Source organism: Eucyclogobius newberryi, unplaced genomic scaffold (assembly GCF_026437365.1).
Source record: "Eucyclogobius newberryi isolate DKJ021-1_F unplaced genomic scaffold, fEucNew1.0.hap1 SCAF_10, whole genome shotgun sequence".
NCBI lineage: Eukaryota > Metazoa > Chordata > Actinopteri > Gobiiformes > Gobiidae > Eucyclogobius > Eucyclogobius newberryi.
The window spans coordinates 35,590,252-35,615,804 of NW_027315724.1; the positions used below are offsets into that span (position 1 = coordinate 35,590,252).

At 48.7% G+C, this 25,553-nt stretch overlaps 1 protein-coding gene across 2 annotated transcripts; it reads right to left on the reverse strand.

Moving 5' to 3' along the window:
* Window positions 1–9,888: 9,888 nt before the first annotated feature.
* coq8b (coenzyme Q8B) lies at window positions 9,889–24,941 on the reverse strand. Of its 2 annotated transcripts, none has more exons than XM_072455981.1 (16): window positions 24,824–24,941; window positions 23,291–23,472; window positions 22,541–22,643; window positions 22,119–22,351; window positions 21,952–22,018; window positions 21,738–21,812; window positions 21,009–21,122; window positions 20,708–20,793; window positions 20,348–20,488; window positions 19,778–19,859; window positions 19,228–19,321; window positions 18,097–18,238; window positions 11,286–11,393; window positions 11,152–11,217; window positions 10,835–10,921; window positions 9,889–10,209 (listed from the first exon to the last, which is right to left on the reverse strand). In XM_072455981.1, coding segments are annotated over exons 1-16 (1,878 nt in total). In that variant the 5' UTR covers window positions 24,825–24,941; the 3' UTR covers window positions 9,889–9,912. The 2 variants fall into 2 exon arrangements, with proteins under 2 accessions (XP_072312082.1, XP_072312091.1); XM_072455990.1 differs by having other exon boundaries at window positions 24,820–24,896.
* Window positions 24,942–25,553: the final 612 nt, after the last annotated feature.

Here is a 25,553-nt window from a genome sequence, read left to right on the forward strand (position 1 = left end):
GAGTGTGAGAGAGTGAGAGAGTGTGAGAGTGTGAGAGTGTGAGAGAGTGAGAGTGTGCGAGTCAGAGTGTGTGAGAGTGTGTGAGTCAGAGAGTTTGAGAGTGTGTGAGTCAGAGAGTGTGAGAGTGTGAGTGAGTGAGAGAGAGTGAGAGAGAGTGCGAGAGTGCGAGAGAGCGAGAGAGCGAGAGTGTGAGAGTGTGAGAGAGAGTGAGAGAGAGTGTGAGTCAGAGTGTGAGAGTGTGAGAGTCAGAGTGTGAGAGTCAGAGTGTGTGAGTCAGAGAGTTTGAGAGTGTGTGAGTCAGAGAGTGAGTGTGAGAGTGTGAGAGTGCGAGAGTGTGAGAGTGTGAGAGAGAGTGTGAGTCAGAGTTTGAGAGTGTGTGAGTCAGAGAGTGTGAGAGTGTGAGAGAGAGAGTGTGAGAGTGTGAGAGTGCGACAGTGTGAGAGTCAGAGAGTGTGAGAGTCAGAGAGTGTGAGAGAGTGAGAGTGTGAGAGAGTGTGAGTCAGAGAGTGAGTGTGAGAGTGCGAGAGTGTGAGAGAGAGTGTGTGAGAGAGTGTGAGAGTGTGAGAGTCAGAGTGTGAGAGTGTGAGAGTGCGACAGTGTGAGAGTCAGAGAGTGTGAGAGTCAGAGAGTGTGAGAGAGTGAGAGTGTGAGAGAGTGTGAGTCAGAGAGTGAGTGTGAGAGTGCGAGAGTGCGAGAGTGTGAGAGAGAGTGTGAGTCAGAGTTTGAGAGTGTGTGAGTCAGAGAGTGTGAGAGTGTGAGAGTGTGAGAGAGTCGGAGAGTGTGAGAGTGTGAGAGTCAGAGTGTGAGTGTGAGAGTCGGAGAGAGTCGGAGAGAGTCAGAGTGTGAGAGTGAGAGAGAGTCGGAGCGAGTCAGAGTGTGAGAGTGTGAGAGTGTGAGAGTCGTAGAGAGTCAGAGTGTGAGTGTGAGAGTCGGAGAGAGTCAGAGTGTGAGAGTGAGAGAGAGTCGGAGCGAGTCAGAGTGTGTGAGTGTGTGAGTGTGTGAGTGTGAGAGTGTGAGAGTGTGAGAGTGTGTGAGTGTGTGAGTGTGAGAGTGTGAGAGTGTGAGAGTGTGAGAGTGTGAGAGTGTGAGAGTGTGAGAGTGTGAGAGAGTGTGAGAGTGTGGGAGTGTGTGAGAGTGTGAGAGTGTGAGAGTGTGAGTGTGTGAGTGTGTGAGTGTGTGAGTGTGTGAGTGTGTGAGTGTGTGTGAGTGTGTGAGTGTGTGAGTGTGAGAGTGTGGGAGTGTGTGAGTGTGTGAGTGTGTGAGTGTGTGAGTGTGTGAGTGTGTGAGAGTGTGAGAGTGTGAGAGAGTGTGAGTGTGTGAGTGTGTGAGTGTGTGAGTGTGTGAGAGTGTGAGAGTGTGAGAGTGTGAGAGTGTGTGAGTGTGTGAGTGTGTGAGAGTGAGAGTGTGTGAGAGAGTGTGAGAGTGTGTGAGAGAGTGTGAGAGAGTGTGAGAGTGTGTGAGAGTGTGTGAGAGAGTGTGAGAGAGTGTGAGAGTGTGTGAGAGTGTGTGAGAGTGTGTGAGTGTGTGAGTGTGTGAGTGTGTGAGTGTGTGAGTGTGTGAGTGTGTGAGTGTGTGAGAGTGTGAGAGTGTGTGAGAGTGTGAGAGTGTGAGAGTGTGAGTGTGTGAGAGTGTGAGAGTGTGAGAGTGTGTGAGAGTCAGAGAGTGTGTGAGAGTGTGAGTGTGTGAGTGTGTGAGAGTGTGAGAGTGTGTGAGAGTGTGTGAGAGAGTGTGAGAGAGTGTGAGAGTGTGTGAGAGTGTGTGAGTGTGTGAGTGTGTGAGTGTGTGAGTGTGTGAGTGTGTGAGTGTGTGAGTGTGTGAGAGAGTGTGTGTGAGTGTGTGAGTGTGTGAGTGTGTGAGTGTGTGAGTGTGTGAGTGTGTGAGTGTGTGAGAGTGTGAGAGTGTGAGAGTGTGAGAGTGTGAGAGTGTGAGAGTGTGTGAGTGTGTGAGTGTGTGAGTGTGTGAGAGTGTGTGAGAGTGTGTGAGAGTGAGAGTGTGAGTGTGTGAGAGTGTGAGAGTGTGAGAGTGTGTGAGAGTGTGAGAGTGTGAGAGTGTGTGAGTGTGTGAGAGTGTGAGAGTGTGTGAGTGTGTGAGAGTGTGTGAGAGTGTGTGAGTGTGTGAGAGAGTGTGAGAGTCAGAGAGTGTGTGAGAGTGTGTGAGAGTGTGAGTGTGTGAGTGTGTGAGAGTGTGAGAGTGTGTGAGAGTGTGTGAGAGTGTGTGAGAGTGTGTGAGAGTGTGAGAGTGTGTGAGAGTGTGTGAGAGTGTGTGAGAGTGTGTGAGTGTGTGAGAGTGTGAGCGTGTGAGCGTGTGAGAGTGTGAGAGTCAGACAGTCAGAGAGTCAGAGAGTGAGTGAGAGTGTGAGAGTGTGAGAGAGTGAGAGTGTGAGAGTGTGAGAGTGCGAGAGTCAGAGTGTGTGAGAGTGTGAGAGAGAGTGAGAGAGTGTGAGTCAGAGTGTGAGAGTGTGAGAGTGTGAGAGAGTGAAAGTCAGAGAGTGTGAGAGTGTGAGAGTGTGAGAGAGTGAGAGTGTGCGAGTCAGAGTGTGTGAGAGTGTGAGTGAGAGAGAGAGAGTGAGAGAGAGTGCGAGAGAGCGAGAGTGTGAGAGTGTGAGAGAGTGAGAGAGTGAGAGTGTGAGAGTGTGAGAGAGTGAGAGTGTGCGAGAGAGTGTGAGAGTGTGAGAGTGTGTGAGTGTGTGAGTGTGTGAGTGTGTGAGTGTGTGAGTGTGTGAGTGTGTGAGAGTGTGAGAGTGTGTGAGTGTGTGAGTGTGTGAGTGTGTGAGTGTGTGAGAGTGTGAGAGTGTGTGAGAGTGTGAGAGTGTGAGAGTGTGTGAGTGTGTGAGAGTGTGAGAGTGTGTGAGTGTGTGAGTGTGTGAGAGTGTGAGAGTGTGAGAGTGTGTGAGAGTGTGTGAGTGTGTGAGAGAGTGTGAGAGTGTGTGAGAGTGTGTGAGTGTGTGAGAGTGTGTGAGAGTGTGAGTGTGTGAGTGTGTGAGAGTGTGAGAGTGTGTGAGTGTGTGAGAGTGTGTGAGAGTGTGTGAGTGTGTGAGAGTGTGTGAGTGTGTGAGCGTGTGAGCGTGTGAGAGTGTGAGAGTCAGAGAGTCAGAGAGTGTGAGTGCGAGAGTGTGAGAGTCAGAGAGTGTGAGTGCGAGAGTGTGAGAGTCAGAGTGTGTGAGAGTGTGAGAGTCAGAGTGTGTGAGAGTGTGAGAGAGAGTGTGTGAGAGTGTGAGAGTGTGAGAGAGTGAGAGTGTGAGAGTGTGAGAGTGCGAGAGTCAGAGAGTCAGAGAGTGTGAGTGCGAGAGTGTGAGAGTCAGAGTGTGTGAGAGTGTGAGAGTCAGAGTGTGTGAGAGTGTGAGAGAGAGTGAGAGAGAGTGAGAGAGTGTGAGTCAGAGTGTGAGAGTGTGAGAGTATGAGAGTGTGAGAGAGTGAAAGTCAGAGAGTGTGAGAGTGTGAGAGTGTGAGAGAGTGAGAGTGTGCGAGTCAGAGTGTGTGAGAGTGTGAGTGAGAGAGAGAGAGTGAGAGAGAGTGCGAGAGAGCGAGAGTGTGAGAGTCAGAGTGTGTGAGAGTGTGTGAGTCAGAGAGTTTGAGAGTGTGTGAGTCAGAGTGTGAGAGTGTGAGAGAGTGAGAGTGTGAGAGTCAGAGTGTGAGAGAGAGTGAGAGAGAGTGTGAGTCAGAGTGTGAGAGTGTGAGAGAGTGAGAGTGTGAGAGTCAGAGTGTGAGAGTGTGAGAGTCAGAGTGTGAGAGTGTGAGAGTCAGAGTGTGTGAGTCAGAGAGTTTGAGAGTGTGTGAGTCAGAGAGTGAGTGTGAGAGTGTGAGAGTGCGAGAGTGTGAGAGTGTGAGAGAGAGTGTGAGTCAGAGTTTGAGAGTGTGTGAGTCAGAGAGTGTGAGAGTGTGAGAGAGAGAGTGTGAGAGTGTGAGAGTGCGACAGTGTGAGAGTCAGAGAGTGTGAGAGTCAGAGAGTGTGAGAGTCAGAGAGTGTGAGAGAGTGAGAGTGTGAGAGAGTGTGAGTCAGAGAGTGAGTGTGAGAGTGCGAGAGTGTGAGAGAGAGTGTGAGTCAGAGTTTGAGAGTGTGTGAGTCAGAGAGTGTGAGAGTGTGAGAGTGAGAGAGAGTGTGAGTCAGAGTGTGAGAGTGTGAGAGTGTGAGAGAGTGAGAGTGTGAGAGTCAGAGTGTGTGAGAGTGTGAGAGTCAGAGTGTGTGAGAGTGTGTGAGAGTGTGCGAGAGTCGGAGAGTGTGAGAGTGTGTGAGTCAGAGAGTGTGAGAGTGTGAGAGTCAGAGAGTGTGAGAGAGTGAGAGTGTGAGAGTCGTAGAGAGTCAGAGTGTGAGTGTGAGTCGGAGAGAGTCGGAGAGAGTCAGAGTGTGAGAGTGAGAGAGAGTCGGAGCGAGTCAGAGTGTGAGAGTGTGAGAGTGTGAGAGAGTGAGAGAGTGAGAGTGTGAGAGTCAGAGTGTGAGAGTGTGAGAGTGCGAGAGTCAGAGAGTGTGAGAGTCAGAGAGTGTGAGTGTGAGAGTGTGAGAGTCAGAGTGTGTGAGAGTGTGTGAGTCAGAGAGTTTGAGAGTGTGTGAGTCAGAGAGTGTGAGAGTGTGAGTGAGTGAGAGAGAGTGAGAGAGTGCGAGAGTGCGAGAGAGCGAGAGTGTGAGAGTGTGAGAGTGTGAGAGTCAGAGTGTGAGAGTGTGAGAGTCAGAGTGTGAGAGTGTGAGAGTCAGAGTGTGAGAGTCAGAGTGTGTGAGTCAGAGAGTTTGAGAGTGTGTGAGTCAGAGAGTGAGTGTGAGAGTGCGAGAGTGTGAGAGTGTGAGAGAGAGTGTGAGTCAGAGTTTGAGAGTGTGTGAGTCAGAGAGTGTGAGAGTGTGAGAGAGAGTGCGAGAGTCAGAGAGTGTGAGTGTGAGAGTCAGAGTGTGTGAGAGTGTGTGAGAGAGAGAGAGAGTGAGAGAGTGTGAGTCAGAGTGTGAGAGTGCGAGAGTGTGAGAGTCAGAGAGTGTGAGAGAGTGAGAGTGTGAGAGAGTGTGAGTCAGAGAGTGAGTGTGAGAGTGCGAGAGTGCGAGAGAGTGTGTCAGAGTTTGAGAGTGTGTGAGTCAGAGAGTGTGAGAGTGAGAGAGAGTGTGAGTCAGAGTGTGAGAGTGTGAGAGAGTGAGAGTGTGAGAGTCAGAGTGTGTGAGAGTGTGAGAGTCAGAGTGTGTGAGAGTGTGTGAGAGTGTGCGAGAGTGTGTGAGTGTGAGAGAGTCGGAGAGTGTGAGAGTGTGAGAGTCAGAGTGTGAGAGTCGGAGAGAGTCGGAGAGAGTCAGTGTGTGAGAGTGAGAGAGAGTCGGAGCGAGTCAGAGTGTGAGAGTCGTAGAGAGTCAGAGTGTGAGTGTGAGAGTCGGAGAGAGTCAGAGTGTGAGAGTGAGAGAGAGTCGGAGCGAGTCAGAGTGTGAGAGTGTGAGAGAGTGAGAAAGTGTGAGAGTGTGAGAGTCAGAGTGTGTGAGAGTCAGAGCGTGAGAGAGTGTGAGTCAGAGTGTGAGAGAGTGTGAGAGTGAGAGTGTGAGAGTATGAGAGTGTGAGAGTCAGAGTGTGTGAGTCAGAGAGTCAGAGAGTGTGAGTGCGAGAGTGTGAGAGTCAGAGAGTGTGAGTGCGAGAGTGTGAGAGTCAGAGTGTGTGAGAGTGTGAGAGTCAGAGTGTGTGAGAGTGTGAGAGAGAGTGTGTGAGAGTGTGAGAGTGTGAGAGAGTGAGAGTGTGAGAGTGTGAGAGTGCGAGAGTCAGAGAGTCAGAGAGTGTGAGTGCGAGAGTGTGAGAGTCAGAGTGTGTGAGAGTGTGAGAGTCAGAGTGTGTGAGAGTGTGAGAGAGAGTGAGAGAGAGTGAGAGAGTGTGAGTCAGAGTGTGAGAGTGTGAGAGTATGAGAGTGTGAGAGAGTGAAAGTCAGAGAGTGTGAGAGTGTGAGAGTGTGAGAGAGTGAGAGTGTGCGAGTCAGAGTGTGTGAGAGTGTGAGTGAGAGAGAGAGAGTGAGAGAGAGTGCGAGAGAGCGAGAGTGTGAGAGTCAGAGTGTGTGAGAGTGTGTGAGTCAGAGAGTTTGAGAGTGTGTGAGTCAGAGTGTGAGAGTGTGAGAGAGTGAGAGTGTGAGAGTCAGAGTGTGAGAGAGAGTGAGAGAGAGTGTGAGTCAGAGTGTGAGAGTGTGAGAGAGTGAGAGTGTGAGAGTCAGAGTGTGAGAGTGTGAGAGTCAGAGTGTGAGAGTGTGAGAGTCAGAGTGTGTGAGTCAGAGAGTTTGAGAGTGTGTGAGTCAGAGAGTGAGTGTGAGAGTGTGAGAGTGCGAGAGTGTGAGAGTGTGAGAGAGAGTGTGAGTCAGAGTTTGAGAGTGTGTGAGTCAGAGAGTGTGAGAGTGTGAGAGAGAGAGTGTGAGAGTGTGAGAGTGCGACAGTGTGAGAGTCAGAGAGTGTGAGAGTCAGAGAGTGTGAGAGTCAGAGAGTGTGAGAGAGTGAGAGTGTGAGAGAGTGTGAGTCAGAGAGTGAGTGTGAGAGTGCGAGAGTGTGAGAGAGAGTGTGAGTCAGAGTTTGAGAGTGTGTGAGTCAGAGAGTGTGAGAGTGTGAGAGTGAGAGAGAGTGTGAGTCAGAGTGTGAGAGTGTGAGAGTGTGAGAGAGTGAGAGTGTGAGAGTCAGAGTGTGTGAGAGTGTGAGAGTCAGAGTGTGTGAGAGTGTGTGAGAGTGTGCGAGAGTCGGAGAGTGTGAGAGTGTGTGAGTCAGAGAGTGTGAGAGTGTGAGAGTCAGAGAGTGTGAGAGAGTGAGAGTGTGAGAGTCGTAGAGAGTCAGAGTGTGAGTGTGAGTCGGAGAGAGTCGGAGAGAGTCAGAGTGTGAGAGTGAGAGAGAGTCGGAGCGAGTCAGAGTGTGAGAGTGTGAGAGTGTGAGAGAGTGAGAGAGTGAGAGTGTGAGAGTCAGAGTGTGAGAGTGTGAGAGTGCGAGAGTCAGAGAGTGTGAGAGTCAGAGAGTGTGAGTGTGAGAGTGTGAGAGTCAGAGTGTGTGAGAGTGTGTGAGTCAGAGAGTTTGAGAGTGTGTGAGTCAGAGAGTGTGAGAGTGTGAGTGAGTGAGAGAGAGTGAGAGAGTGCGAGAGTGCGAGAGAGCGAGAGTGTGAGAGTGTGAGAGTGTGAGAGTCAGAGTGTGAGAGTGTGAGAGTCAGAGTGTGAGAGTGTGAGAGTCAGAGTGTGAGAGTCAGAGTGTGTGAGTCAGAGAGTTTGAGAGTGTGTGAGTCAGAGAGTGAGTGTGAGAGTGCGAGAGTGTGAGAGTGTGAGAGAGAGTGTGAGTCAGAGTTTGAGAGTGTGTGAGTCAGAGAGTGTGAGAGTGTGAGAGAGAGTGCGAGAGTCAGAGAGTGTGAGTGTGAGAGTCAGAGTGTGTGAGAGTGTGTGAGAGAGAGAGAGAGTGAGAGAGTGTGAGTCAGAGTGTGAGAGTGCGAGAGTGTGAGAGTCAGAGAGTGTGAGAGAGTGAGAGTGTGAGAGAGTGTGAGTCAGAGAGTGAGTGTGAGAGTGCGAGAGTGCGAGAGAGTGTGTCAGAGTTTGAGAGTGTGTGAGTCAGAGAGTGTGAGAGTGAGAGAGAGTGTGAGTCAGAGTGTGAGAGTGTGAGAGAGTGAGAGTGTGAGAGTCAGAGTGTGTGAGAGTGTGAGAGTCAGAGTGTGTGAGAGTGTGTGAGAGTGTGCGAGAGTGTGTGAGTGTGAGAGAGTCGGAGAGTGTGAGAGTGTGAGAGTCAGAGTGTGAGAGTCGGAGAGAGTCGGAGAGAGTCAGAGTGTGAGAGTGAGAGAGAGTCGGAGCGAGTCAGAGTGTGAGAGTCGTAGAGAGTCAGAGTGTGAGTGTGAGAGTCGGAGAGAGTCAGAGTGTGAGAGTGAGAGAGAGTCGGAGCGAGTCAGAGTGTGAGAGTGTGAGAGAGTGAGAAAGTGTGAGAGTGTGAGAGTCAGAGTGTGTGAGAGTCAGAGCGTGAGAGAGTGTGAGTCAGAGTGTGAGAGAGTGTGAGAGTGAGAGTGTGAGAGTATGAGAGTGTGAGAGTCAGAGTGTGTGAGTCAGAGAGTGAGAGTGTGAGAGTCGGAGAGAGTCAGAGTGTGAGAGTGTGAGAGAGTGAGAAAGTGTGAGTCAGAGAGTGTGAGAGTCAGAGAGTGTGAGAGTCAGAGCGTGAGAGAGTGTGAGTCAGAGTGTGAGAGAGTGTGAGAGTGAGAGAGTGAGAGTGTGAGAGTCAGAGAGTATGAGAGTGTGAGAGTCAGAGTGTGTGAGTCAGAGAGTGAGAGTGTGAGAGTCGGAGAGAGTCAGAGTGTGAGAGAGTCAGAGTGTGAGAGTGTGAGTGTGTGAGTCAGAGTGTGTGAGAAAGTGAGAGAGAGTGTGAAAGAGTGAGAGTCAGAGAGTGTGAGAGAGTGTGAGTGTGTGAGTCAGAGTGTGAGAGAGTCAGAGTGTGAGAGAGTGTGAGAGTCAGAGAGTGTGAGAGTGTGAGAGTGAGAGAGTGAGAGAGTGTGAGAGTCAGAGTGTGAGAGTGAGAGAGTCTGAGGTCGCGGGGTGTCGTGGGCGACTGGAGCCTGTCCCAGTGACTTTGGGCCTGTTTTTTTTCTCCTGAAGTATTTGAAGTATTTGAAGTATTTGAAGTATTTGAACCATTTGGAGATTGAAAAAGTGAAGTTCAGACAAATGACATGAACTGGTTTAAACTGGTGAGTTTTAATGTCACACGAGCTTCCCAAACACATTCAACAGTGAAAATGTTCTACACATTATAAGCACTTTGTATTCAACCCACGATCCACTCTTCTTATGCCCTCCATTTACAGCACCGCCTCCTCCTGAGGGTCAATGAACAGGCCCGGTTCAGACCCGGTTCAGACCCGGTTCAGACCCGGTTCAGACCCGGTTCAGGCCCGGTTCAGACCCGGTTCAGGCCCAGTTCAGAAAGTCTTTTAAATGTCAAAGCTCAGATGAGGTTATTTTGTTGTCCAATATTGGTTTACTGTTGGAGCCGTCTGTACAACCTGGTTTAGACCTGGTTTAGACCCGGTTTAGACCCGGTTTAGACCCGGTTTAGACCCGGTTTAGACCCGGTTTAGACCCGGGCCTTCTTGTCCCTCTGCCCCAGGTGTTGGTTTGCAGCCGTTGTAAACCTTGAAGAACATGTCTCTGTAACATGGTTTAACCCCGGTCCAGGCCCCCGGTCCAGGCCCCCGGTCCAGGCCCCCGGTCCAGGCCCAGGCCCCCGGTCCAGGCCCAGGCCCCCGGTCCAGGCCCCCGGTCCAGGCCCCCGGTCCAGGCCCCGGCCCCCGGGTCAGGCCCCCGGTCCAGGCCCCCGGGTCCAGGCCCCCGGTCCAGGCCCCCGGGTCCAGGCCCCCGGGTCCAGGCCCCCGGTCCAGGCCCCCGGGTCCAGGCCCCCGGGTCCAGGCCCCCGGTCCAGGCCCCCGGGTCCAGGCCCCCGGGTCCAGGCCCCCGGTCCAGGCCCCCGGTCCAGGCCCCCGGGTCCAGGCCCCCGGGTCCAGGCCCCCGGGTCCAGGCCCCCGGTCCAGGCCCCCGGTCCAGGCCTTGGCCCCCGGTCCAGGCCCCCGGTCCAGGCCTTGGCCCCCGGTCCAGGCCCCCGGTCCAGGCCCCGGCCCCGGCCCCGGTCCAGGTCCAGGTCCAGGTCCCCGGTCCAGGTCCCCGGTCCAGGTCCCCGTCCAGGCCCAGGCCCCGGCCCCGGCCCCCGTCCCCGGTCCAGGTCCCCGTCCAGGCCCAGGCCCCGGCCCCGGCCCCCGTCCCCGGTCCAGGTCCCCGTCCAGGCCCAGGCCCCGGCCCCCGTCCCCGGCCAGGCCCAGGTCCCCGGCCAGGCCCAGGCCCCGGCCCCCGTCCCCGGCCAGGCCCAGGTCCCCGGCCAGGCCCCGGTCCAGGCCCCCGTCCAGGCCCCGGTCCAGGCCCCCGGCCAGGCCCCGGTCCAGGCCCCCGTCCCCGTCCAGGCCCCCGTCCCGGTCCCGCTTCAGGCCCGGCTCTCCCCCTCCAGGCGGCGCCGGTTGTAGGCCTCGTACACCTCCAGAAACATGTCTCGACAGGCGATCTTGGCGTTGAGCTTGGAGCAGATGAGGAAGGAGCCGGCCATCTTGCGGTGCAGAGAGTACGTTTCCTCGGGCGGCGGCGTCAGGCGGTGCCGCAGCATCACCGGGACCAGGCTCTGGATCCGCTGAGTCGTGTCCTGGGCCCCGAAGTCAAACGGCTCCGACGAGGCAAACGCTTCGCCCAGAATCATGACGGCTTCGACGTGAGCGTCTTTCATCGCCTGCAGAGAACGAGAGGAAATCAGACTACTCCAAACCAGACTGTTCCAAACCAGACTACTCCAAACCAGACTGTTCCAAACCAGACTGTTCCAAACCAGACTGTTCCAAACCAGACTACTCCAAATCAGACTACTCCAAACCAGACTACTCCAAACCAGACTACTCCAAACCAGACTACTCCAAACCAGACTACTCCAAACCAGACTGTTCCAACCCAGACTGTTCCAAACCAGACTGTTCCAAACCAGACTGTTCCAAACCAGACTACTCCAAACCAGACTACTCCAAATCAGACTACTCCAAACCAGACTGTTCCAAACCAGACTGTTCCAAACCAGACTGTTCCAAACCAGACTGTTCCAAACCAGACTGTTCCAAACCAGACTGTTCCAAACCAGACTACTCCAAACCAGACTACTCCAAACGACCACAGAAACCACCGTCTCATTCAGACTTTAACCAAATAAAAGGTTGTAAATATAATGCTATTATTTAAACATTATTATGTAAATCTGACCTAATCTAAGTCGACATTTATCCCAAACCGTGCAGCTCTTAGACTGAACCAATGCGTTTGCTGAATGTCTCCTCCGCTCCTCACACTAAAGTACAGACAGACTTTACCTTTGCCTCGAAGCCTGTGAGGAACTTCAGGTCGATGGACTTTTTCAGCACCGTTTCTCTGTCTCCGACCGACGCGGCGTGGACCACCTGAAGGTCAAAGGTCACAGTGTGAGAGACGAGAAAGTGTTGAAGCTGTTCAAAATGAGACGCTTCAGTTGATGCTCTGTTCAAGGGCTTCAAGCGAGAAAAACGCAACATCAAGCGAGAAAAACGTAACTTCAAGCGAGAAAAACGTAACTTCAAGAACAACGCATTTTCGCGAGACAAAAACGCATCTTCGAGGGACAAAAACGCAACTAGAAGGTTTCTACTTTTACCTGAACGTAGTCGTCGGTGAAGGCTTCGTCGTAACCTCTGCACGCTCCAAAGTCCAGCAGATAAACCTGGAACGAGACCAGAACGTTATACACGCCATCTCAGGTCAAAGGTCAAAGTGCAGAGGTGCGATTACGTTGTTGGTGTCGGCGTTGTAGAAGAAGTTGGCCCAGTTGGGGTCCGTCTGCATGAACCGGAACTCGAACAGCTCTCGAAGGCAAAGCTGCAGGATCTTAAAACAGATCTGAAGCAGGAAGAGGGACATTTTAGTCATTCAGAAGACACGTGTCCCGGGACGGTCCTGTCGCTCGGGAACATAGGACATGGGACGGTCCTGTCGCTCGGGAACATAGGAACATAGGACATGGGACGGTCCTGTCGCTCGGGAACATAGGACATGGGACGGTCCTGTCGCTCGGGAACATAGGAACATAGGACATGGGACGGTCCTGTCGCTCGGGAACATAGGACATGGGACCGTCCTGTCGCTCGGGAACATAGGACATGGGACCGTCCTGTCGCTCGGGAACATAGGACATGGGACCGTCCTGTCGCTCGGGAACATAGGACATGGGACCGTCCTGTCGCTCGGGAACATAGGACATGGGACGGTCCTGTCGCTCGGGAACATAGGACATGGGACCGTCCTGTCGCTCGGGAACATAGGACATGGGACGTTCCCGTCGCTCGGGAACATAGGACATGGGACCGTCCTGTCGCTCGGGAACATAGGACATGGGACCGTCCTGTCGCTCGGGAACATAGGACATGGGACCGTCCTGTCGCTCGGGAACATAGGACATGGGACCATCCTGTCGCTCGGGAACATAGGACATGGGACGTTCCCGTCGCTCGGGAACATAGGACATGGGACGGTCCCGTCGCTCGGGAACATAGGACATGGGACCGTCCCGTCGCTCGGGAACATAGGACATGGGACCGTCCTGTCGCTCGGGAACATAGGACATGGGACCGTCCTGTCGCTCGGGAACATAGGACATGGGACCGTCCTGTCGCTCGGGAACATAGGACATGGGACGTTCCCGTCGCTCGGGAACATAGGACATGGGACCGTCCCGTCGCTCGGGAACATAGGACATGGGACCGTCCCGTCGCTCGGGAACATAGGACATGGGACCGTCCCGTCGCTCGGGAACATAGGACATGGGACCGTCCTGTCGCTCGGGAACATAGGACATGGGACCGTCCTGTCGCTCGGGAACATAGGACATGGGACCGTCCTGTCGCTCGGGAACATAGGACATGGGACCGTCCTGTCGCTCAGGAACATAGGACATGGGACGGTCCTGTCGCTCGGGAACATAGGACATGGGACCGTCCTGTCGCTCAGGAACATAGGACATGGGACCGTCCTGTCGCTCGGGAACATAGGACATGGGACCGTCCTGTCGCTTGGGAACATAGGACATGGGACCGTCCTGTCGCTCGGGAACATAGGACATGGGACCGTCCTGTCGCTCGGGAACATAGGACATGGGACCGTCCTGTCGCTCGGGAACATAGGACATGGGACGGTCCTGTCGCTCGGGAACATAGGACATGGGACCGTCCTGTCGCTCAGGAACATAGGACATGGGACCGTCCTGTCGCTCGGGAACATAGGACATGGGACCGTCCTGTCGCTTGGGAACATAGGACATGGGACCGTCCTGTCGCTCGGGAACATAGGACATGGGACCGTCCTGTCGCTCGGGAACATAGGACATGGGACCGTCCTGTCGCTCGGGAACATAGGACATGGGACCGTCCTGTCGCTCGGGAACATAGGACATGGGACCGTCCTGTCGCTCGGGAACATAGGACATGGGACCGTCCTGTCGCTCGGGAACATAGGACTGAGGTCAATACAGCGCTGCAGACTGTCTCCCTCTGGAACGGACACAAACTGATCCCACGAACAAGGACCTGAACCGACATTATGATTGACAACCAGAAAATGGGGGAAATAATAATAATACTTCATTTGTAAATGGACAAATTTGACCAACTTGGGGGCGTTTGTTTTGAATTTGTGTCATTTTATTTTCTTTGCATGTCTTTTTTTCCTACTCTCTTTGGTCATGTTCCCGTTCTTGTTGTTTCATGTTTTTAAATAAATAAAACGAATTCAATTAAAACAACCAAACACTATAATAAAATAAAAACAAATAATAATAGTAATAATAAATATAGCCGCAAGCGGCAATGATCGGCCCTCGCCACGACGCCGCCACGCCGCAAGAGGAGGGGGCGCTAACGCGCCCCAATTGTCCTTTTATTACGCCTACTGCTGAATCTGTGACGCTGTCACATCTTCTCCCCTTTGTTTTACCATCAAAAAGCAATTTTATTTTGAATTCTTGGCAAAATGTGCGGCTTTGCCGCACAGACACCGTGACTCTTAGAATAAAAATGTGGATAACTTCTGACGGTCCACCCCTGAAGATGAGTCTCACCAAATTTCAGGTTAATAGGGCTGACGCCCTGGGAGGAGTTTGTGAAAGTCTAAAGTGTAAACATGTTCTGGTGATTTCCCCATTGGAATAACATGGAAGGTTTTGGTCATCGTTACAGCAACGCCATAACAATTATGACATGGGTCTCATTGACTTTTTTGATGGGGATGCCAAAATTGAGTTGTGTGTCAAATTTCATATAATTTCGCAAAACTAAATATTTAACCTCCATATAAAATCTGTAGGGGGCGCTGTGGCTCCAAATTAATTTATTTCACTTCAAGTAGGTTTAGGGCAAAGAGTTTAACAACTGGTTCTAATTTGACGCAATTCGGACTTTATCTGCGCAAACGGCAGAAATGTTAAATTTGGGAGATTTCTGAAATTCTTGCTACAGTTTGCGGCTTCGCCGCACAGAGACCGTGACAGGTATCAATGTAATTTGAATAACTTTTGATGTCCCACTCCTCAGTAGCATTTTCACCAAATTTCAGCTTTTTAGGGCCAACGCCCTGGGAGGAGTTCGTAAAAGTACAACGTTTGGAAAAACTCCGAAGTCATGTTTAGCCATTTTTGAAGCAATATGGCCGACATTTGGTTGGGCGGACGGCGTTGCCGTAATAATATTTTTTACTTCTCTTGTCACCATCTACCTCTGCGCCAAATTTCATGATTCTACGATCAGATTTTTTTTGGGTCATTTCCCATCTCTCAATGCATTTTTGATACATTTGGGGGCGCTGACGCGCCAATTTTTTATTTTAGAAAAGGGAAATAGCCAGAATGTAGAGAGTCACGATTTTTAGAGGTGTGAACATTTTTGTGACTTTTCGTCAATGTTCACTGGGTGAAAAATAGGGGGGTTGGTCCCGAGAATAAAGAAAGAAGAAAGAAGAATTAAAGCCGCAAGCGGCATCCAACGGCCCTCGCGGGCCGCCGGCCTTCCGACTCTGCGCTTTCGACTTGATAAAGATGGCGCCCTTATTGTGTTGAATTAAAAAAGAACTTGACAGACGGCGACACATTGGACATGGCAAATCCAGTGCAAATGAACACAAATGTCGGTCAAATGTGCGGGTCCGCCACACAGAGACCGTGACACTTGGAATAAAAATATGGATAACTTTTGATGCCCCGCTTGTGTAGATGATTTTCCCCAAATATGAGCTTGATCGAGCTATTGCCCTAGGAGGAGTTTGTTAAAGTGTGAAGCGTAAATGTGAACATTTCAGAGATTTCGCTGTTTTCCCATTTCTGACATATATTTGCGGGTCCGCCACACAGAGACCGTAGCACTTAGAATCAAAATATGGATAAGTTTTGATGCCCCGCTTGTGCAGATGATATTCTCCAAATATGAACTTGATCGGACAATCGCCCTAGGAGGAGTTCGTTAAAGTGTGAAGCGTAAAAATGTGGTGATTTGAGCGATTCTACAATTTTCCCATAAGGATAACATGGGATGTTTCTGTCATCGCTACGGTTACGCCGTACAAAATATGACTTTGGCTCTTATACTTTTATGATCAGGATGGCAAATTAGAATTTTGTTCAAAATATCATGTCATTTGGAAAAACTCTATTGATTATAGGCCACTCTGAAGGCCGAATAGTCAGAATTCTGGGAAACGTTTGCGGCTCCGTCGCACAGAGACCGTAAAAGCTATCCTTAAAATTTGGATAACTTTAGATGCCCCACTTGTCTAGAGGATGTACACCGATTTTGAGGTTGGTGGGCAAAACGCACTAGGAGGAGTTCGTTAAAGTGTGAAACAGAAAAATGTGGATATTCGAGAGATTTAGCCGTTTTCCCATAGGGATAACATGGGAGGTTTATGTCATCGCTACGACTACGCCGTAAAAATTAAGTCATTTGTCTGATTGGCTTTTTTGATCGGGACGCCAAAATAGAATTTTGGGTAAAGTTTAGACAATTTTGGTAAAACTAATTTTTGACCTTCAATGTTAATTCAAAGGTCACTCTGTAGGGGGCGCTATCGCGCCCATTTCAATTTTGTCATCATAAACTGGTCCAAACTAGAAAGTTGAACAACTGATTCAAATTTGGTCCTAATCGGACTTGTTTTGATCAAATGGGAACATTTTTTAGATCTGCAATATCCCAAAATAAGTTGTCCAACTTTGCGGCTGCGCCGCACACAGACCGTAAAAGGTATCTCAAAAAATTGGATAACTTTAGATGCCCCACTTGTCCAGAGGACGTACGCCGATTTTGAAGTCAGTGGGCAAAACGCCCTAGGAGGAGTTCGTCAAAGTTTGACGTGAACAAAATGGCTAACACAGCGTGTTTTCATTTTCAAAGGAATATGGCGGCCATAGGGTAAGTCTGGGGGCGTGGCCACAATAATATTTTTTTTTTGTCCTCACAAGAGGAATGCGTGTTCCGAATTACGTAGCTTTACGCCAAAGTTGACCTCGGGGCGTCTCCCATAGGCGCAATGTATTTTGACTTTTGTCGGTGGCGCTGTCGCGCCATTTGTTAACGAAAAAAAAAATGGCCCAGAAAAAAATCGAATTTTTCGCCGATTCTGAATTTTGGGCAAAGTTTGGTGAGTTTTTGAGCATGTTCAGGGGGTCAAATTAGAGCTCAAAAAGCAGAAGAACAAGAAAAATAATAATAAATATAGCCGCAAGCGGCAATGATCGGCCCTCGCTACGCCGCCGCCACGCCGCAAGAGGAGGGGGCGCTAACGCGCCCCAATTGTCCTTTTATTACGCCTACTGCTGAATCTGTGACGCTGTCACATCTTCTCCCCTTTGTTTTACCATCAAAAAGCAATTTTATTTTGAATTCTTGGCAAAATGTGCGGCTTTGCCGCACAGACACCGTGACTCTTTGAATAAAAATGTGGATAACTTTTGATGGTCCTGAAGATGAGTCTCACCAAATTTCAGATTAATATGTCTCACGCCCTAAGAGGAGTTTGTGAAAGTCTAACGTGTAAACATGTTCTGGCGATTTCCCCATTGGAATAACATGGAAGGTTTCGGTCATCGTTACGGCAACGCCATAACAATTATGACATGGGTCTCATTGACTTTTTTGATGGGGATGCTAAAATTGAGTTGTGTGTCAAATTTCATATAATTTCGCAAAACTAAATATTTAACCTCCATATAAAATCTGTAGGGGGCGCTGTGGCTCCAAATTAATTTATTTCACTTCAAGTAGGTTTAGGGCAAAGAGTTTAACAACTGATTCTAATTTGACGCAATTCGGACTTTATCTGCGCAAACGGCAGAAATGTTAAATTTGGGAGATTTCTGAAATTCTTGCTACAGTTTGCGGCTTTGCCGCACAGAGACCGTGACAGGTATCAATGTAATTTGGATAACTTTTGATGTCCCACTCCTCAGTAGCATTTTCACCAAATCTCAGCTTTTTAGGGCCAACGCCCTGGGAGGAGTTCGGAAAAGTACGACGTTTGGAAAAACTCCGAAGTCATGTTTAGCCATTTTTGAAGCAATATGGCCGACATTTGGTTGGGCGGACGGCGTTGCCGTAATAATATTTTTTACTTCTCTTGTCACCATCTACCTCTGCGCCAAATTTCATGATTCTACGATCAGATTTTTTTTGGGTCATTTCCCATCTCTCAATGCATTTTTGGTACATTTGGGGGCGCTGACGCGCCAATTTTTTTTATTTTAGAAAAGGGAAATAGCCAGAATGTAGAGAGGCACGATTTTTAGAGGTGTGCAAATTTTTGTGACTTTTCGTCAATGTTCACTGGGTGAAAAATAGGGGGGTTGGTCCCGAGAAGAAGAAGAAGAAGAAGAAGAAGAAGAAGAAGAAGAAGAAAGAATAATATTCCGATGCGAAAACAATGTTTCCCATTTTCCAAATATCATAAACTATACATTTTCAGAAAGCGCTCGCGCTTTCCTACCTCATGGTGTGGGTCCCTGGTCACTGACGGGTACTTTCGTTAATTTTGAGTGGGCTCCGCCCACTTTGTGTTTTTGGCCCTCTATACAGTAATAATGTTCATTTTTTGCATTACATGCTTATATGCACGGAACATGCAAGAGATGGGGAACGTATTCGTGAGGTACTTAGCGCAAATGAGTGCTTTATATGGGGATGACGACCGCTTCGCGGTCGTCATCTCAATGTAAAGTGCTTGTTTAGTGCGCACTTTTGCACGGGCTTCGTCCGTTTACAACGGTAATGTTCCATTTTCCTACTACTAATTAGTATGCACGGGGCGTGCATGAGTGAAGGAGTGCGTTAGTGAGTGTTTGGAAGTGGGCGAGCGCTTCGCGCTCAATTTCGTGCGCACTACGTGCGCACTTTCGCAGCCGTGCTTCGCACGGCCTTACGAGATTAATAGGCCTCTCGCCAGCTTGTGGCGCTCGGGCCTAATAATAATAATAATAATAATAGATCGAAAACATAGAATGATTAAAATGATTAGAATGAATAAAATGAAATAAGTAAAATAAATAAATTAGACCCTGGCCTCTGACCTGGTTCCTGGTTTCCTGGTCCAGGTCCACACATGAGTCCAGAGGAACGCCGTGCACCAGCTCCATACACAGGACTCTGCTGCCGGAGAGCGAGTCCACCACCTCAGGCACGCGGAAGTACGGGTCGCCCTCCACCAGAGATCTGAGGGAAACCGACGGGAGACGCAGCGTTACCGCGGCGATGCAGGTCTACCACACAAACACTTCCTGTCCCTCTGCACTTGACCCGCCCCTCAGCGTGTCTGGGTCAAACCTCAGGAACAAACATCTGCTTAAGTAAAAGTGTTTAAGTTTAATCCAGTGATCCCTCGTTTATCGCGGGGGTCACGTTCCAAAAAGAACCCGCGGGAGTCGAAATCCGCGAAGTAGAAACCTTTATTTTTGTACAGTTATTATACAATGAAATACTCTATAAAACGTTGAAAGCAAGGAACAAAACCTTTTTGCAGGCCCAAGCATTTGTTTAACAAATAAAAGTACTGTATAAATGTTTGTACTGTACTCTCACCGCTCTCTCACCGGCCTCGCAAGCTTCAATTTGGCAAGCGGTTTTACGTACGTGTACATATCAATCCATAACGTTATTGACACACAGGTAGAGAAGACGCGGAGAGACTGTTTAGCCAAACAGAATGCAGAACACAATGCCTGATGCAAATCCGCGAAGCAGCGAGACCGTGAAAAGTGAACTGCGATATAGCGAAGGATCACTGTATATTCTTCTTTTCTGATGTTTTTGATGCTCGAGGCCAGAATGTGTCGTCACCATAAACCTGCTCAAACCCACCATACATTAAAGTGTGTGATCTACAGCCTGATCTCCTCTGCAGCGCCACTAAACAGGACATAAACCCTCGTGTCACGTGGTCAGGACTTTATGACTTTATGACCCCGACAGTGGACTTAATTTGAAAATGGACAAATTTGACAAACTTTGGGGCGTTTGTTTTGAACTTTGTGTCATTTTATTTCTTTGGATGTATTTTCCCTGCACTCTGTGGTCATGTTCCTGTTCTTGTTGTTTTATTTTGAAATAAATAGATGAATAATAAAACGACAAATAATAATATAAATAAAATGAAAACAACCAAACAATGAATGAAATGAAAAAACAAAAATAATAGTCCAGACCTGAACTTCTTGGCGCACTCGGCTTCTCTCTTGTAGTCGCACTCCCAGCTCAGCTCCTTCTGCAGCACCTCCAGGCTGCTGTCAGCAAACAGCCCTGAGGGAGACACAGCACAGCGGGTTCAGTCAGAGAAGACCCCGAGCAGCACCCGCAATTCAAGCGGAAATCAAATCTACGGCTGATGTTAAAGGACACATGTTACACTGAACCTCTTAACATTGTTCTCACATTGTTTCCTCTCATTTTCTTTCATTCTCCAACATGCAACTGTTCCTGACCGGCTTCGTGGCATTCTGACTGACAAATGAAAGTAAAGGCGACAGAACCGGCTAGAAACGTACTTCACATTTAGATTAAATCTTTGAGCTACAGGTTGAAAGAAAAATACTTTAAAATGATCATTATTCTTTGGTTAATCCAGACGAAGCAGGACATTATTCAATCTAAATGTCAAAAAAAATGACTAAACTGTTTGAGATTTTCATAATGATCACGCTTGATTCTTAGATTTACTCTTTGTTTGGTTATAAATGTGATAAAGTGTGATCTGACCGTCGGGCAGCACCAGGCTCATCTTCAGCACCGACATCATGTTGTTTATGTCACTGTGGATGCTCTGGGCCACTCCGGGGTACTGTAAACAACAACAACAACAACATGAACACAAACAACAACATGAATACAAACGACAACATGAACACAAACGACAATATAAACACAAACAACAACATACACAACAACACAAACAACAACATAAACATAAATAACAACAACAATACAACAACATCAACACTAACAAAACACAACAGCATGAAAAACTGTTGGGCTTTTAACCTCCTCGTTCTCAGCCTCTTCTAACTCTGTTCTCATGTGATTTCCTCTCCACAAACACAGTTTCCTGCCCCCTGCTGGTCAGACAGTGTCATCCATGAAGCTCCTCTGGGTTTGTTAAGTTAATTTCAGGGCTCGAAAGGACTGTCACTGGGAAGCTGTTGTTTTGAGCCCAATTTGCTCTGCTCACAACCTTTGCAGTGAAACTATGTCTAGACTTGAAGCTTCTGTGACTCATTTTGGGGGTTGGGGGGGGGGGGGGGGGGGCCTCCGGGTGGTCGGGGGGGGTACCTGTATTTTCATGGCGACTTCTCGTCCGTCTTTGAGCACGCCGTGATGGACTTGACCGATGGACGCCGCAGCAAACGGTTTGTCCTCCAGCGTCTCCAGCCGGTCCCTCCAGGCCGCGCCCAGGTCCTCCTCCAGCACTTTCTGAAACGCATCCAGACAAACACCATTTTGTGTCGAATTTTAAAGGTTTATTATCTGTTATAAACATGTGGTCAGGGGAATGCTGCAGCTAACAGTCCAGATAGAAACTCATTTGGCCCGTGACCTTCTGGACGGTCAGGCCCCGCCCCTCTGGACGGTCAGGCCCCGCCCCTTCAAGAGGAGAGAGTCCAGTCCAAACCGTGATGTTCAGTGTCTTACGTTCATCTGCCAGACGGGCATGAAGTCCGCGCTCTGTCGCACGCGCTCAAAGATCTTCTGCAGCTGAGGATTTATGAAGGAGTTATCTGAAACACAAAGTACAATGTATATACAAACACTAGTATCTATGAGTACAACATATATATACACTAGTATCTAGGAGTACAATATATATACACACACACAAAGTATCTACAAGTACAATATATATACACACACACAAGTATCTACAAGTACAATATATTTAAACACAAGTATCTATGAGTATCTCTGCGGCGTGTTGTCCCCCTGCAGTCGTTACCTTGGATACTGAGCATCTGGCCGAGCTTCAGCGCCGCTCCTCTCACTTTGCACAGAGTGTTGACGATCCTCTCGGCGTTGGCCTCAGAAAGCAGAGGCGAGTCCAGCAAAGCGTCTGAAACACAAACACAACCGCTCGGATCTGCCCTTTACGTCTGTGACACGCGCTCGCCAACGTGGCTCTTTAAACGCCATTTTCAAGGTCAAATTCAAGCACTTTTCAAGCACCTTCGAGGTCGACTTTTCTGGCACCTTTAGATTTCAGTCGGATCCAACGTTTTTTTTTGGCGTTCAGGATCGTAAATGTAATAAAGTCCAACTGTAGTTTGTTAAATTATGAGTAATTTCCTGTATTTTAGGGCCTTTTGGAACCGCGTAACTCATCGCTACGTGGCTAGTGCGCGGGTCGTTCAGGCTCCTCCCACCGCGCGGCTCCTCCCGATGAACGCGGCGACACCAGCGCGGCTCGTCAACTCGAAACACAAGATCGGAACATTTCGAATTTGCGCATTTTCAAGCCCCTTTCCCAAAACGCCAGAATTTTCCCGACGTCAAAAACAACGTGGTCGATTTCACTCATTTCCCACATGTTCGAGTGGCCGTACGAACCCCGATCCTTCGTCGCCATCGTGAGCACAAACCACGGCTCTCTCCCTCCTTCTCCCCCGACCTTCACCGCGATTGTCAGCGCCCCCTGATGTTCGGTGTCAGTTTGTGCCGTTTTTTTTACCTCCTTTGTTTTTCCCGCCCAGAGTCTGTTTGGCCACTTCAGCGATGGTTCCGAAGCCCAGACCCACGGCCAAACCTGCAGGAGAAACACGTCCTTTAACCTCATTTATAGTTCAAGTTTGGACCTGTGCATTCAGCGGCCCCGCCCTCACACCTTCACGATTAGCATCACTCTAGCGGGCTCTTCCTTTTCACACTGTGCTCACGGTTCTCACCTCCGAAGTTCATCAGTCGGCTGATTCTCGTCGCGGGCACTTTTCTCTCTTTGGCTCGTTCGCTCAGCTGCAAAAAAAAAAAAAAGTCACAGGATCACGCCGTGTTCGGCCCGCCCGGCACTTTGGACGCTGCGGTACGAGTCACAAACCCTTCAGCCGCTCGTTACCTTCTGTCGGGCGGGTTTGGGGCCGGCCTGCTTTGCCTCGCGGGCCTTCTTGATGTCCTCTGGAGTCAGTCTCACCGTGCTGTGGACCGACCTGGTCTGGAGGAGCCGGAGAGCGGAGAACGTGTGGAGGAGGCGGACGCTCTGGCCCGAAACGCCCGAGCCGGGAGGAGCCGAGGAGGGAGGAGCCGAGCCTGGATCTGAACCTGGATCTGGACCTGGAGGTGGAGTGAAGCCTGCGAGAAGAAGGAAGGAATAACTGAACTCCAGACCAACAAACCGAAGCCTCAAACTGAATTATTGCAGGAGCAGAAGCAGAAGATCAAGCGTCACATGCTATAGATTGATATAAATGATCTATTGTTATATATTAAATCATGTATTCGGTTGCCGTGTGGAGCCCGGAGGACGGGAGGGCATCTGACCGTTCTGTTGTGACGTCTCGGTGTAAAACTCGGTGTCCATGGCCCATTTGGCCGCTTCCTCCGGGTCGATTTCTGGAAACACGTCCTCCTGAACGGACTGGGACTGAAACACAAACGCTTTAGTCAGAAATCACCACTTTTACAAACTCAAATCAATGCCTTACTCTGCTCTTTTATAACGCCTCAAAAACACATCATTTTGTACATTTCTAAACCGCAGTTACAGTTCGCTTTGCCTTTCTGACCGCGGCCAATCACCAAATCACCGTTCAACGTGGCTACAGTTTAGTGGGAGGACTTTTCGATGAATTGAGAACAGCAAATGAAAAACTGAAAACTGAAAATTACATTTTCTATCAATTTCTCCAGAATTTTCACAAATTTTCCTCGAGCTATCATCCTATTTCCCCCAATGTTCCACACATGTTTTCATTTGATTACTTCAGAATTTCCCAATGTTTTTCGACAATTTTTCCCCGCGAATTTTCCACCGATTTTTTACCAATATTTGGTACAGTTTTCCTAAAATAATTCTCCAATTTTCCCCAATGCTCCAGAAATGTTCCATACATTTTCACAACAAATTTCTTGAAATTTAAATTTTTCACTGTCAATTTTCACGCAAATTTCTACCAAATGTTTTACTGATGTTTTTCTCAAAAAGTTCCCCCAATTTTCAAACTGCATCCCAAATAGTGAACCTCCCGTTGCTGGCTCCTCGTCTCTCACCGTGGACATTTGGTCACTCACCGTGGACATTCCTTCCATGGCGGTGCTGACCAGGCCGTCCACCAGCTCCTGCGCGGCTCGGACGCCGGTGCAGAGGGAGGAGTTAGAGGCCATGAGTCGCAGCTGCTCGCCCTGAGTGGAGACCATGGCCGAGCCCACTCTGCCGGCTCCACGGAGAACCAGCATCACCTCCGACAGCGGCACTGCCCGACCACAAAGAGAAGATGACCCGGAGTACACACCACTACTCGCTCTGGAAACTACTACAAATACTACTACAACACTTGGGGCTGTGGTACTCGTATAATTACAACTCGTTACATCAAACACTTTTACAGTGACATCAGCCTTCATTACAACTGTGAGGATTTTAAGTCTTTATACAGTTTTATTTCCAGGATAGATATATAGTTTGTTCATAATTTGTGTTTAAGTACGTATTATATCTGTAGATAAAATGTGTGGTGGCTTTAAAATATGAGGATTTTGTGTCATAATGTGCTATTAAATCCTCAGTAAATGCAATAAAATCCAATGTTAATTATGCTTAAAGTTTATAAGATTACACATTTCACTAAAAGGTAATGAACACAATTATATTTCATATCTTACACATTTGAGGCCCTGATGAACACCAGCAGGCGGAAACACGTCGGGGCTCAGTGAAGTCCATTGAGACGTAACATAATTAATAGAGCCATTTTAATTATAAGACGCTGCCTTGGTTTTTTTTGGTACTTTTTATATATTGACGTCCTTTTTACCAAACTCTTTTACAACTACATTTCACGACTGCCTGGAGGTCAGTGAAGGGCTCCTCTTTGTCCCAGTTTGACCGTTTCTGTAAAGTTTATATTTGTACTTCCTGGTTGGACATGAGCACAAATATGACACAGGTAGAGCTAATTCCACAGCTGTTGCCTAGCAACCAGACCGTAAACAAGAGCCAAAATCCACACAGTTTTGATTTGACACTCTTTGATTTCACACTTATTTAGTCCAACGATGGTTTAAACTTTCAGAAAAGAGTCAGTTAAGGGTAAACTGTGTGTTTTAAATGGCACGTCGCACACTGATGACATCACAGCCGGATTCTTGTCCTCTTATTTTCCAAACTTTATACTGTCACTAAACCAGCTGGATTTTTCCCATTTTGTGATAATCTGAGGTTAATGGCAGTTTCTCCAGTCAAATCCCAGTATGTTCCAACATCTGGAGCTACATGAAGGAGAAACACTTTAGTTTTCCTCTTGTTTATTTAATTATAATAACAGATGCTTTGCTGTTTAGAACATTTTAGTTTGTAACAATGTGCAACACGTTTACAAGGATGAGCTGCAAATGTAATATTCTAAATCAACATAATTATCTCTGGTATTTTCACTTTCCCAAAATATTTTTGCTACATAACTAACCTCACGCTAGCGTTTAACCTTGTGCATCACCACCAAGTCGATTTAGGGACAAGCAGAGCTAAAATATGCATCACGTTTTACATATTGCATTGATTGACAAACGTAGATTTAATGTTTAGTGATAAATAAAAGCACTTACTGATGTTTAAGGCTGTGAAATGTGTCGTTTGCAGCGGGCTCGTCCTCTCCGTGCGCTGCTGTTTTGCAACGCTGCCAAAACCAGGAAGTAGATGTGTGTCACGCTGCGGAATCCGACCAATCACAGCCAGGGCCAGAGAAACAGGAAGACACGTGAAAACACAGCCAATTACAATACGGGGAATAGAAAACAGGCGTCAAATGTGTCCAATGGGAGAAGAGAAGGCGGGGAAACGGGGAGAACGTGGCCAATCGGTGTGAAGGAGGGTCCCCATGTGTTTCTGTAGCGACAGAAGGACATTATGTGCAGTTCTGTTCAGTTTATGGATATTTCAAACTGATAATGAAGGTTAAATGTCACAATTTATTAAGTACAAGTCAAGTAGATGCATTACACATTTTAGGAATAAACGTATAACATTAAATACTTATATAAATGTATTTACAGCATAATAATCTGAAATTTTGAATTATATATATATATTATAGTATAGTATCACAACTTTTGTATCTAAACTTTAGTGTATGACAGAGCGCTCCTGCACCACGTGACTAAAGGCCAGTTCACAGATGTCTCAGGTCATATGGGTACTTTTGGGCTAGGGCTGCTGCCACGCCCCCTTTGGCTAAAAACAAACAGTTTTAACAGATTGTCCAGAAATATGTGAATGTTTTACTCCAAAATACAACAAATATTGATACTGGCGACACAGCAGCCATGGACTTAATGA

Excerpts from the sequence above, each read along its gene's own strand:
- coq8b (XM_072455981.1), bottom strand. Across the intron at positions 21,123-21,737 it reads GGGCGGGAAAAACAAAGGAG|ACGCTTTGCTGGACTCGCCT; the intron begins GTAAAAAAAACG and ends TTTGTGTTTCAG. Across the intron at positions 10,922-11,151 it reads TCACCGACGACTACGTTCAG|GTGGTCCACGCCGCGTCGGT; the intron begins GTAAAAGTAGAA and ends TTTGACCTTCAG.